Raw genomic sequence first — 12,959 nt, 5'->3', positions numbered from 1 at the left:
AGAGCGCAGGCTCAGGAGTTGTGACGCGTGGGCTTAGCTGCTCTGTGACATGTGGGATCTTCCCGGACCAGGGCTCGAACCCATGTCCCCTGCATTGGCAGGTGGATCCTTAACCACTGCGCCACCAGGGGATCCCCTTGACGTTTTTTTCATTTTCAACTATGGTAACCCTTTTAGGCATATGCTTTCAGGATACACTCAAACTTTTGTTGTGGATTTGTTATGCTAGGTAATGGATGGTATGGGAATGAGAGCTGGGTGGCAGTTTTGGCTCTCCTGTTTATAACTTCTGCAACTTTGACCAAACAGTTTCTCTCTTCTGGCTCTTACATTGTACGATTTTATATTGACCCATAGGTCCCTCAGATTCTGTTCATTTTTCTTCAGTCTTTTTTCTCTTTGTTCTCTGATCTGCCTTCAGATTCACTGTTTTTCTGTCATCTCCGCATCTGCTGGGATGTTATTTTTAAATTTCAGTTTATTTGTATTTTTGTTTTAAAATTTTGGTTATTGTCTTTCAGTTCTAGAATTTCCATTTGGTTCTTCTTTAGATGCCACTTCTGTAGAGATTCCCCATCTTCATTTATTGAGACCATGTTTTCCTTTTATTCTTTGCACGTATTTATAATAACTGCTTTGAAGTCTTTGCTAAATACAATCCTCTATAAAGGTGGATTTTTATTGACTACAGGTCACGTTATCTGGCTTCCTTGCATGTCTGGTAGTTTTTGATTGTACACCAGACATTGTGTGTGAAATGTAAGGACCCTAGATTCTGTTATCTCCCTTGGAAGAGTGTTGATATTTTCACTATAGTCAGCAGTTCAGGTGCTGGCTGATCTCACTGAACTTGTGTAGGCTTGGTTTTATGCCATGGTAGAGAGGATCTCTGGGAATCCCAAGGGGTTTCCCAAGTCCCTCTGACTTTGTAGGATTCAACCTCCAAACCCCATCTTTCTGTGGATCTCATCAGAGGTTGATTTTAGATTTTTTTGGGATGGGGCTAAACTAGGCCTTACTCTGGGGCATGGTCCTTCCTCAGCTGAATGTATGAGGTGCTATCAAGGTGTTAAGGTCTTTGCACTGTGTCGAGGCTGGACCCCCAACATCCTCTGACATTGCTAAACCTCTGATGTCTTTCTTCATTTCTCAGTCCTCAAGTGCCCACTCCCTGGTAAGCCTCAGGTAGTCTTACCTTCCCTTACCTATAAGTACAGCCCAGTCCTCAGTCAAGGACTCACAGGAGACCATCCACACCCCCTTCTGTAGTTCCTTTTTCTCTGGGGCTTTGCCCTGCAGATTCCGGCCACTTCAGCTGTTGCAAACTCTGGTATTTGCGCCTCAGCTCAGCAGGACCATCATGCTTTCCTTGGGCTCCAGCCTGCTGAGCCTGGTTGGGAAACCGTTCCCAGGCAGAGAGCCGAGGTGGGGCACAGTTGGTGAGTTCCCCTTCTTCTAGAGATCATGGTCTTGCACTGCCTCTGGTCCAGCACCTGAAACTGTTCTCTCATATTTTGTCCTACTTTATGGTTAGTCTGGTGCCAGTTAGTCTCAAAGGCCGAAGAGAAACTCGCTTTTCTTTTAATGTGGCTATGATAAAACCTTTCTCAGAGTTAATATGATTAAGAACAATAGATAAAATGTTTCCTAGCCTCTGTCATGGTCATTTGAATCACTAAACATTAAATAAATGTTCGTGGGATCGAATTAGATACCCTACTCTCTATAGTAATGGATGGTATTTTTGTTTGCTGAGGGAATTTTTTGTTTTTTTTTGTTTTGATTTAAATAGATGTTTTCCAGGATTTGTTGCCTTGAACTGAGGTGGAAAAAAATCCTGAGATATTTAGAGATTGAGCTAAAGAGCTTTCTCTTCCACCCAAGCTGTTAGTGCAAATTGTTGAAAAATAAATAAATAAAGCTAAAAAAAAGAGGTGGGCGGTAGAACAGGAAAGGCCTGCATTCTGCATTTTATTGGAAGAACTGCTAGGAGAGAGCCACAGCCCTTAATTTATTTGAGAGGCTGAAATTGTGGCACTGCCTGTGATCCTCTGAGTGTGGGCGTGGGGCTCTTTCAATTAAGTGTCTCAACCCTTTCTCTCCTGTTTAGGGTCTGGCAGTTAGCAAGTTAGTTCCTGGCTTTGGTCTCAGATGCATTGATTAAATTAACAGAATTAAAAGTTAGCAAAGTAATAACACTTGGGGCTTTTCCAAATAGTGCCTTTTGAAATCTGATAGGTATTTACCTTAAATGAAATTCAGATGACTGAGTCCTTCGACGAATGAAATACTAGAATGACCACCAGTAGGTAATTCTAAATTACCACCACTGTTATCCCAGAACAAAATATTTAAGTGAAATTAAGAATTCCCAGTGGTTTAAGGAATCTTAGAAATTCATTTCATTAACCACTTTGGGATAAGATTCCAGGCTAAGTAAATGTCACATGGGCCATTTCCCAGGGCAGAAAATAAAGAAATGTTGAAGTTAGAAGTCACAGGAAGCATTCGTATGGATCAAAAAGCCAGGGGCTAAGTTGAAATACTGGCAGAATAACTAGGCACCTTGTTGAATCTTTCCTATGGGAGAAATTTGAAACTTGGATGTTTGAAGTCTGTGGAATCTGGATGGTACGGGCTGACGTGCAGATGAGCTTGATTTCTTGATAACCTTGATAATGTTCCATCATGACTCTTATCCCTCTTTTCCTTCAATCCTTGAATGTGGGTGTTTCGTAAAAAGTCTTACACTTTGGGGTTGAAAGGTGACAAATACAGTTCTTGTCCCCAGTGGATTCGCAGTCGGCTTGGGGAGGGGCTGGTGAGGTGCTGTCTGGCTCCTAGGGGTGCCTCTTGACACACAGCGTGCTGTGGGCACGGGGCCCCTGGAATTGAGCTCCGGGTCGGCCGTGGGAGACCAGTGCTCAGGTGCGCATCCCAAGAATGGCGGTTCTTTCTTTGCCCCTGTGGCAGCGCACTCTTTTCTGGTTTTTGCCTGTATTTCCTTCTTTATAGACTCCTCAGGTAATAGACAACCCCATGTCTTTATCTTCCTCCCAGATCAGTGTCTGGAGCTCCAGACACATTTAGCTGCCCAGATGCCTTGACTCACCAGCTTCTCAGACTCAAGATAATAAAAGTTTAAATTCCTGCCTCTTATACTCCCATCCCTGCCATATTGAACTAGAAAAAGTTTCTAGTTCATATTGAACTAGAAAAAGTTCAATATGTACCTTTTACACTCAGCCTTTCTCGTCATTTTGTGCCTTTGCATGTGCTTTCCTTAGAACCTTTCCCACTTTCTCCCGTGGTTAACTCCTGCTGGCCTTTTAGGTTTTAGTGTCAGCATCACTTCTTCGGGAAGGTGGTCTCTGCTATTGGTTCCATCCAGTCAGTCATGCCCCATTGTTCAGTTCCCTTAGTTAGGTGAACGTTCTCCACAGTGCGAGTATTTCTAGGTTTACCAGTAAATTTTAGCGTTTAGTTCTCTCTAATTGGATATCAGAAGCAGCAATCATCTTAACTTCTTTAAAACTATGTTATCACTAAAGCATCTGAAGGTATTAAAAATTACTATCAGCTCTGCTACAATTTTTTCCTTTTGAGGTTATTATAATATGTGAATTTGAATATGTACACAAACCTTTATGGGGTTTTCTTTTATTTTTGCATAATTAGAATGTCACTTCATCTCCTCAATATTCTACGTTCCTGGAGCACATCATCCCTCGATTTCTTACATTTCTTCAAGATGGAGAAGTTCAGTTCCTTCAGGAGAAACCAGCCCAGGTAACCTGTTCAAAAATATAATGAGAAAAAAATGTCCTGCTGTAGGAGTGCAAGCACTTAAGAATGAAAACAACTCAAAAAACTTATGGTTCCCCTTAAAAACAAAAGAAATTTTGTCATATAAGGATAACTTTGTCCAAGGCCATTGCCTCCTCAGCTAAATATCTTGGTTTTATTTCCTCATAGCCATCTCTTTCACAATTTAAATTCTTCACATTTGCTGACCAGTGACGTGTGCATATGCTATGTATTATAGCCAAATTCATGTGTATATATAGGAGGGAGCAACAGTTTCATGACCCTTCCCATACCTGTTGCCCAGCTCTGGTCTTACTATTTTCAGTTCTTGTAACTCTGGCCAGTTTTGTTTTATCTATACCCCTACCCACTCTTCGCCTCCCCCGCTCTTCGCCTTGATTATTTTAAAACAGTCCCATCATAACTTTTTTTCCATAAATATTTCAGCATGTATCCCTTAAAAATAACTTTAAAAATTACCATAGTACTAGTGAAAGTTAATTGCTAAACAAAGCACTTTTATGTGGTACCAGTTCAAGATCTACCTATTTGACCTACTTTTTAAGTTGTCAGTTCTATAGACAAAATCATGAAAGCTTAGCACAGCTTATGATGTAATTAGTCCTTAGGCCCAAGGTAATTGGAGAGCACGTCAGAGGAGCTAAACAGAGCTTATGAAGGGAGACTGCAAATGAAGTTCACTTGGTGTTTTGCTCTTTTCATCTTAAATTCACCCCACATGCACACATTAGTGTCCTCCTCCTGGGAATACTGATAAGGTGTAAAAGGAAAATTTGGCTTACTTGATTTGGTACACAATTTTAGAAATACTGAAAATACTGGTTTGCAATACATGCTTTGGATTACATTTAAATAATTTACAGAACCATTTCTAAAATGGGCTCCATCTTATTGTATGGTGGTTACCAGTGCTGGGTACAGCTGTGTGACACTTCTAGGATGCCAAATAATTACCTTGGAACTCTTGGAAGGATTTCATATTTACATTTTTGTTTCTCTTCAACAGCAACTGCGGAAGCTCGTTCTTGAAATAATTCATAGAATACCAACCAATGAACATCTTCGTCCTCATACAAAAAATGTTTTGTCTGTTATGTTTCGCTTTCTGGAGGTAACTTTTGAGAATTTTTATCTAGCCGCATTCAAAACTTTTAATGATTTTCTTACTGTAAAATCCTGCATTGTACAACTTATTCACTAAAGTTCTGATTCACATGAGTAGAAATTTTTTTAATGTCCATTTTCTTCCACTTTGCCAACCAGGTTACTAAGAAAGATTATTAAATGAAAATCTTTTTTTTTGAGTCACTGAGGGATTGACTAGACATAGTGGGAATCTGAAAGTGGGTGGTGGTCAACAGACTCCAAGTACAGGGGTCATTGGCTTTGTGCCTCTGTTTGTGTGTCAGGTGCAGTAGATGCATAGTAGTCAAAGAGTTCCTCAAATTCTTGGGGTTAATCCATTTGGTACCTGTTAAGCTAACCTCTGAAATTGTTTTCTTGTTGTCCTTAGTCTTGGTGTGTTTAGAATTCTGTCATGTTTCTGGGCCCCTTGGAAAGATGAGCTCTGTAGGGGGACTGAGTTGAGTTCAGATCCTGGCTCTGCCATGTATTAGCTCTGTCATGTCAGCCCCATTCTTTCCTGCCCCAAGCCTTCGCTTCCTCGTAGTAAGATGTGGAAGGCACCCCCATGCAGACAGTGTAAAGTGTTAGCACAGGGCCCAGTGCATGGTGGCTGCTCACTCATTGCTCTTTTGGCAATATTTTCAAACAATGAAACGTGTCTGCTGGGCCATTAAGACCTTGCTTCGTAGTGTGACTTGCCTTAATTGCCAGTTACTCATTTGTCTGAGTGTTACTCTCACAGGACCTACTGGCGGGCTATACTTCAGACAGTCCACCAAAGACTGCAAAAGCTTCCTCTCTGGGACAGCTGTGTTCTGTGGGTTTATGAATTTTCTACAAACCAAATCTAAGTTGGTTGATGGAGGGTGTATATGCAGAAAATGCTTAGAAAATAGTCTTTAGATTAAAATAAGTTTTCAGAAGTATAACTCTTTTTAAATGCTTTTTTTTTAAGACGGAAAATGAAGAGAATGTTCTTATTTGTCTAAGAATAATTATTGAACTACACAAACAGTTCAGGCCACCCATCACCCAAGAAGTAAGTGTTTATCTTGATAGCATTTATAAACTGTGCTGACAAATTGCTTCTGTGTGAATTTTTTACCCTCTTTTAGAGTTGACAGAACATATGCTGCTTTCAGTCATAAAAAATATCGCCTAAGTTGGGGGAAATTCTTTGTGGGTTAAACAGTGACTTTTTTCTGAATGTGTACATGAATATTTTGCTGAATTTGTTCAGTATTTGAAATGTGTTAACCAACCAAACTGGCAGGGCTCTTTGGGTGGTTCTGGTACTTACAAGTCTGAGATGCCCCAAGGCTCCAGTGGCTTTTATACAAGGGTTCAGATGTGGGTTCTGAAGTCAGAGCTGGGTTTGAATCTCAGTGTGCAGTTGAGTAGCTGTGTGACAGTGGGTAAGCTCTGAGCCTTTTGGAGCCTTTTCTGTAAAATGGGGACAATCACAGTATATCCTCAAAGATTGCTTAGATAATTAAATATAAAAGTTAAAGTTCTTGGGCTTCCCTGGTGGCTCAGTGGTTGAGAGTCCGCCTGCCGATGCAGGGGACATGGGTTCGTGCCCCGGTCCGGGAAGATCCCACATGCCGCGGAGCAGCTGGGCCCGTGAGCCATGGCCGCTGAGCCTGCAAGTCCGGAGCCTGTGCTCTGCAATGGGAGAGGCCACAGCAGTGAGAGGCCTGCGTACTGCAAAAAAAAGAAAAAAAAAAAGTTCTTAGCACAGTGATTGGCATCTGCAGAGTCAGCATTAAACAGTCTGTTAGCCATAATTAAGATACTATCTTTTCTGATGATAACCTTGGTAAATGCCTGTTGTAGATTATTTGGAAATTGAAAGACGAAATAGAATTCCTTACATCTGGAAAACAATATTTAATGTCTTGGTGATTTCTTTTCCTCTTTCCCACCTTATGTATTTGTATGTTTACATAATCACAATACTACTGTGGATGACATTTTATATCCTGATTGTTTCCCTTCACATTATATGTAAGCGTTTTCCCAATGATAAAAAATGTTTTGTAAAGTTAATTTTTAATGGATATATAATATTCTTTCATATTCTTGGATATTTAGGGTATTTCAAAATTTTTATTTCATGACTAAAACTGAATATCTGTTTACAATTCAAATTATTTTGTAGACTGGGTTTATAGAAGTAGAATTACCAGATCAAAGGTGTTAATGTTTAATGCTTCTGATACATATTGTTACATTGGTTTCCAGAAAGGCTTCAGCAGTTTAAGCTTCCCTTAGTAGTATAGTATAGTATGGTTGGGGAGGGGTGTCTCCTTATTTGCACTCCCTCCAGCATGGTGTGCTATTACTTTTTGAAAGGCAAAAAGTGACATTTATTATCATTTTCATTCCATTGCTCTTCCTGAATTAGAACACTTGTTTTCTGTTTATCAGTCTTTTTGTGTGTGTGTGTTCACATTCATTGCCTATTGGTATCTTGAGTCTGACATTTTTCTTACCTGTTTTGTGAGTTCTTACATATGGAAACTATTGATGTTTTTCTTATTTATTGTAAGCATTTTCTGTTTATAAATATCTTCCTAATACTGTCTATTTCTTTTTTAGATTCATCATTTTTTGGATTTTGTGAAACAGATTTACAAGGAGCTTCCAAAAGTAGTGGTATGCTGTTTTTAATATTATTTGAATTTACTGTTTATATTTATTTATTACTTCCTCATTCCAAACGGTTGAAGGAATAATTGGAGGGATGCTAATTTTACAATGGGGAATATTTAGTGATGGTTAAAATCTAGGTTCATAAATTAGCCCTTAGAAAAAGAGTTCTTTTCGTTTCATTGTTTAGATACTGTATTTTTGACGTAAAAGCAATATATTCTTATTGTAGAAATTTTGCAAAAAAGGAAAATCATCCATAATTATTCTTTCACTTATAAGCAACCATTGACGTTGGAGTTTTGTTTCGAGTTTAACTTTGTGCTTTGTAGAGATGGTTGCCCTCATATTCTTGAAGCTTTTTGGGGGAGTGGTGTATACTTTCAGCATTTTTCTGTATCTTGAAAATTTTTTCCTGTATTGAAAAAACTGTTTCCAAGCAGTGCCACCCATATAAAAGTGTGTGGAGTGGAGGAGGAAAGGCTCCTCCCTACCATGCTCTCATTTACTGGAAGGAATCACTGTTACAGAAGGGAACGTCCTTCAAGACTCTTCTGTGGCAGTCATAATTTTTAGCGACCGATAATTTTCTGTCATATGCATGTACCTTGACCATCTCCCTATTGCTGGTTTCCCCCATTTTCAATTCATTACTGTCACAAATAATGCTTCGGTAAAAATCATTGTGCATAAATGTGTTTATGTTTCAGAGTTTCTATTTTCAGTTTTTTTTTAAGCTTAAATTTTTTTTTAAATTCACACATGGTAAAATTGACTTTTTGGTTTTTTAAGGATTTTAACCTGCTAATAGTGTATAAAACTTAAGTTGCGTTCTGAGTTATCGAGTTATCATCGTGTCAACTACCATTTTGATCAAAGAAGAGCTGCTTTTCGTACGAAGCTGTCTTTTTTAACATGAAGCCCAAATTTCATTGAGAACTAAGGATGCCAGTGAGGTCCTGGCCTTTTAAAATGTTTTCTGTACTTTGTTTCTGTTCCATACTTGACCTCTATTTAGGAGACTGTGTGGAAAGTTAATTCAGTAGGGTTCAGCTCCTAGTTTCTTATCACTGGAGAGATGGGTTACATCCTCCCCGCCTCACTGAGGTGGTAATATAACATGACATACATTTCATCTTTTATCAGCCAGGAAAAAATAGAAAATACAGCAGGCAAGTTTGTTTTCTGTTGTTGGAGGTGGCGGGTGTGTCTGTCATGTTATCTTCATAGTCCTGGAAAAAAAGAACACCAAGTACTGTGGGGTTGGTGCAGTATAAAAGGGTAGGACATTCGATTTCTTCACCACACGTCAGCTGTAAATGACTTCTGTTTTTTTTTTTTCCTGTAGAACCGCTACTTTGAGAACCCTCAGGTGATCCCCGAGAACACAGTCCCCCCCCCAGAAATGGTTGGAATGATCACAACGATTGCTGTGAAAGTCAATCCTGAGCGTGAGGACAGTGAGACGAGAACAGTAAGCGTTTCTGTTGTTTTGCTTTTTGCTTTGCTTTTATCCACATCTCCTGCCCTTGGTAGAGGAAAAATGAGGTATTGACTTTTTAGACCACTTAAGTTTTTTGTTTTTTTCTTAAACACATGGAGGGATTTAGAATAAGCAAACAAACGTGTGTGCGCGTGCGAGAGAGTGTTGCTGATTGTGCTCTGCAGGTATGCATGTGAGCTGTTGCTCACCAAATGTACAAAGATAACATCGTGGTGGAATCCAGAACCAGAAAGAGCAGCTGACCCGGCAAGGGGGCCTCCGTTCTGTCCTTAGCTTCAACATTAGTGAAGTCCCTTTAAGCTACATATAAATTTGTAGTTCAGTGCCTGACGGTGTGGGCTCTGCGGACAGAAGTTCTGGGATGATGTTACAGCTCTACCACTTGCATTTTTTGACTGTAGGAAAGTTCACGAACCGTTGTTCTGACCTTATTTTCCCTCTCATCTGAAAAATCAGTCTCGTGGAGTTTTGTGAAGGTAACGCTGGTACTGTCTGCAGCTGATGCATTAGATTTGTAGTATTTGCCACGTAGGGAACATGTATGAGCATTTACCATGACTGTATTTTTATGATTGAATCAAGACTATCATCTGTATTTGTTTTACTGAAATGGTTTTGCAGAATGTTTCACTTTGAGCTAGGATAAACAGGAAATTACATTTTGAATGAAGCTTTCATTCCTTTGTTCTTCCTGAATTAGAAACTTGTTTTCTGTTTATCAGTCTTTGTGTTTCTTTTTTTGCTTGTCTGTTCCTATCCATTTATCACCCATTTTTATTTTGAGTCTGACATTTTCCTTACTTGAGTTTTTATATATTAAGACTATTTTTTTCTTATATTTATTGTAAGCATTTTTCCTGTTTATAAATACCTATGAATAAAACTAGGTAAACTTGTACTTCTTGCTGTTGTTCTTGCAAGTAAGCAAGATAATAGATTAAAAAAATTTTTTTAATTTCTCCTGTGATTTGAATCTCTTAAGTTTTGACAAATTTTCCTGAGGTTTTTACTACAGGTGTGACATTATAAAATATGAAAACCTTTATATTAAATAACCGTTCTATGTACTTTGTTTTCAAAATAGTTTATTTCACCACAGATAATTACGAAGACGTGTCAGTATTTTCCCTTGCCTTTATTTCAGTGGGGTGATGTGCAGTAGTGGCACACTGATTAGGGCTATTCTAAGTGCCACAGGGATAACCTCAGTCCTCCTGTTCCTCTCTTGCAGCATTCCATCATTCCAAGAGGATCTCTTTCTTTGAAAGTGTTGGCAGAATTGCCCATTATTGTTGTTTTAATGTATCAGGTATGCATATTGCTTAGGAGCTTCTTGGGTTTTGGGTTTCCTATTTTACAACAAAGTTTACACCTAATTTTCTGTGGCAAATAGATGTGTATGATACACATGTGCTAACTAATGAATCTCATCACAGTTTCTTTGGTATGTATGCCAAACTATTTTGCTATAAGCAGAGTGTCAAAGCATGACAATCTGATATGTTTGCTTTTAGCTCTACAAACTGAATATCCACAATGTTGTTGCTGAATTTGTGCCCTTGATCATGAATACCATTGCAATTCAGGTATCTGCACAAGCCAGGTGAGATTTCTTTGGTCAGTGATGTAGCTGATTACCATAGTTCTTTAATCCAAGTAAAAATGTACTTGCTGTCGTCATTTGTAAGACAAGAAAATTTTGAGTGATAAAATTTTGGTTAAACTTCTATGTATTTTTGGCTTTCTGAAGTTGTATTTCGATGATGGGTGACATGTCTCAGTCTTTGGTGTCTTGTAAATTTAGAACTATCATTAGGCATTACTGTCCTCAATTACAGCTTTGGGATATTCCAGGCTCTCTCACCTTCAAGACTTTGTTCTTGCTGTTCCTCTCAGCACGAGGGCTAGGAAGCTCTTTACCCGCTTCGTTCTTCCTCACCCATCACCCTTAATCACTGACTCGTTCATCCTTGAAGCCTCCCAGTGAAGCTTTTTCTCCAGCCTCACAGCATTCCTCCTAAGATCTTTGTCACTTGCTCTCTTGACTTGCGGCCTATCTGGCTCTAAGTCACTTGAGAGCAAGAGCTGAGGGTGAATCAGCCCTAACAGCCTCTGTGGCCACAGCAGGGGTCTTCAGACAGGTGCCCTCGTGCTGTCTTCTGGGGAAGCAGGTCAGTCTCGCCTTTGCTGTGGGGATTCAGATTGTGGCTGCTGCCCAGAGGCCTGGAGATCTGCCTGCTTCATGCCTTTAAGGCCTTTAAGTTAGTCGGAACTGCATAAAAGTGTAGGCGTGTTTACTGTTGCTGCTGTGTAGAAATCAACCTTTTGGGGTTAGTAATTACTATAGGCTTTTAATTAATAGTAACATGACCGAAAGAGTTGAGAGCTAATATTGTTAATTTTGTTCATATCTCATTAGGCAACATAAGCTTTACAACAAGGAGTTATATGCTGATTTCATTGCTGCTCAGATCAAAACGTTGTCATTTTTAGCTTATATCATCAGAATTTACCAGGTAAGTTCATTGACTTTTGTTTTAAGTCAGGTTTACTGAGATATAATTTACATGCAGTAAAATTCACCTTTTGTAGGTGTACAGTTCGCTGATTGACAAATGTGTACAGTACAAATGCATACCTAACCACCAGTACATCAAAATACAGAACATTTCCATCGTCCAAAAAATTCCTTTTATATGTTTGTAGTCAATTTCCTCCTCCCGCCTCCAGTCCCTGGCAAGCACTGGTTTGTTTTCTGTCTCCATAGTTTTGCCTTTTCCAGAATGTCATAGAGATTAATCACTTGGTGGACAGTATTTGTAACCTTTTGAGTCTGGCTTCTTTCACTTAGCAGTAATGCTGAGATTCATCCTTGTTATTTTATTGGTGACTTGTTACTTTTTATTCGTGGTTAGTTGTCTTAGTCTGCTCAGGCTGCCATAACAAAATACCATAGACTAGGTGTAAACAGCCAGAATTTATTTTCTCACAGTTCTGGAGCCTGGAAAATCCAAGATCAAGGTTCCAGCAGGGTTTGGTTTCTGGGGAGGCCTTTCTTCCTGGGTTGAAGGTGGCCACCTGCTTGCTGTGTCCTCCCATGGTGGTGAGGCGGACAGAGAGATCTCCTTCTCTTCTTTTATAAGGCCACAGTCCTACTGGACGAGAGCCCCACCTATGATCTCATTCAACCTGAATTACCTCCTAAAGACTCTTATCTCCAGATACAGTCACAATGGGGGTTAGGGCTTCAACATATGAAATTTGGGGGGGATACACAGTTCAGGCCATAGTGGTGTATTCTGTTGTATGGGTGTAATCATGGTGTTTATCCATTCTGATGATGAACATTTGGATCATTTCCAATTTTTTTAAAGCATTTTATCAAGATATAATTCATATACCATAAAATTCACCCTTTTAAAGTGTACAGTTCAATGGTTTTTAGTTTATTCACAGATTTGTACAACCATAATCACTATTCAATTTTAGAACAATTTTTTCTCCCGAAAAAGAAATCCGTACCAATGAGCAGTGACTTCCATTCTTCTCTGACCCACCAGCCCCTGGCAACCACTAAAGTATTTCCTGTCTTTATAGACTTGCCTGTTTCATTTTTGGCTTAATAAAGCCATATAGATATTTGCACACAGATTTTTATGCGGATGTATGAGGTTTATTGACTTTTGCTGTTATTGGAAGTTGTGTGTTATAGCAAATTATGTGGGAGAGATTGGAACTTCAAAAAATGGCATTATCAAGTAAAACTGATAAAGAGGTTTTGGAGGCTTTTTTGAGGAACCTGTAGAGTAGTTTTATTTTTGTTTTTCCCACTTGGAGCTGTGGTCTCTTC

The 12,959-nt window shown here is 39.2% G+C and overlaps 1 protein-coding gene across 9 annotated transcripts in view; it reads left to right on the top strand.

The window, feature by feature from the left end:
- The window catches only part of TRRAP (transformation/transcription domain associated protein), a 110,979-nt gene that overhangs the window by 3,354 nt on the left and 94,666 nt on the right, over positions 1–12,959 (top strand). For all 9 annotated transcript variants that reach the window (XR_013831479.1, XM_079943865.1, XM_079943867.1 and 6 more), the window contains 8 exons: positions 3,679–3,789; positions 4,835–4,939; positions 5,909–5,992; positions 7,555–7,611; positions 8,954–9,079; positions 10,341–10,418; positions 10,624–10,712; positions 11,529–11,625. Coding sequence is in view for 8 of the 9 variants with exons in the window: in XM_079943865.1 (XP_079799991.1) it covers positions 3,679–3,789; positions 4,835–4,939; positions 5,909–5,992; positions 7,555–7,611; positions 8,954–9,079; positions 10,341–10,418; positions 10,624–10,712; positions 11,529–11,625 (747 nt within the window). In the remaining variant the exon portion in view is untranslated. The remainder of the gene's footprint in view (positions 1–3,678; positions 3,790–4,834; positions 4,940–5,908; positions 5,993–7,554; positions 7,612–8,953; positions 9,080–10,340; positions 10,419–10,623; positions 10,713–11,528; positions 11,626–12,959) is intronic.

The sequence above is a fragment of the Stenella coeruleoalba genome, assembly GCF_951394435.1.
Source record: "Stenella coeruleoalba genome assembly, chromosome: 15".
Taxonomy (NCBI): Eukaryota; Metazoa; Chordata; class Mammalia; order Artiodactyla; family Delphinidae; genus Stenella; species Stenella coeruleoalba.
This window is presented reverse-complemented; position numbering and strand designations above follow the sequence as displayed.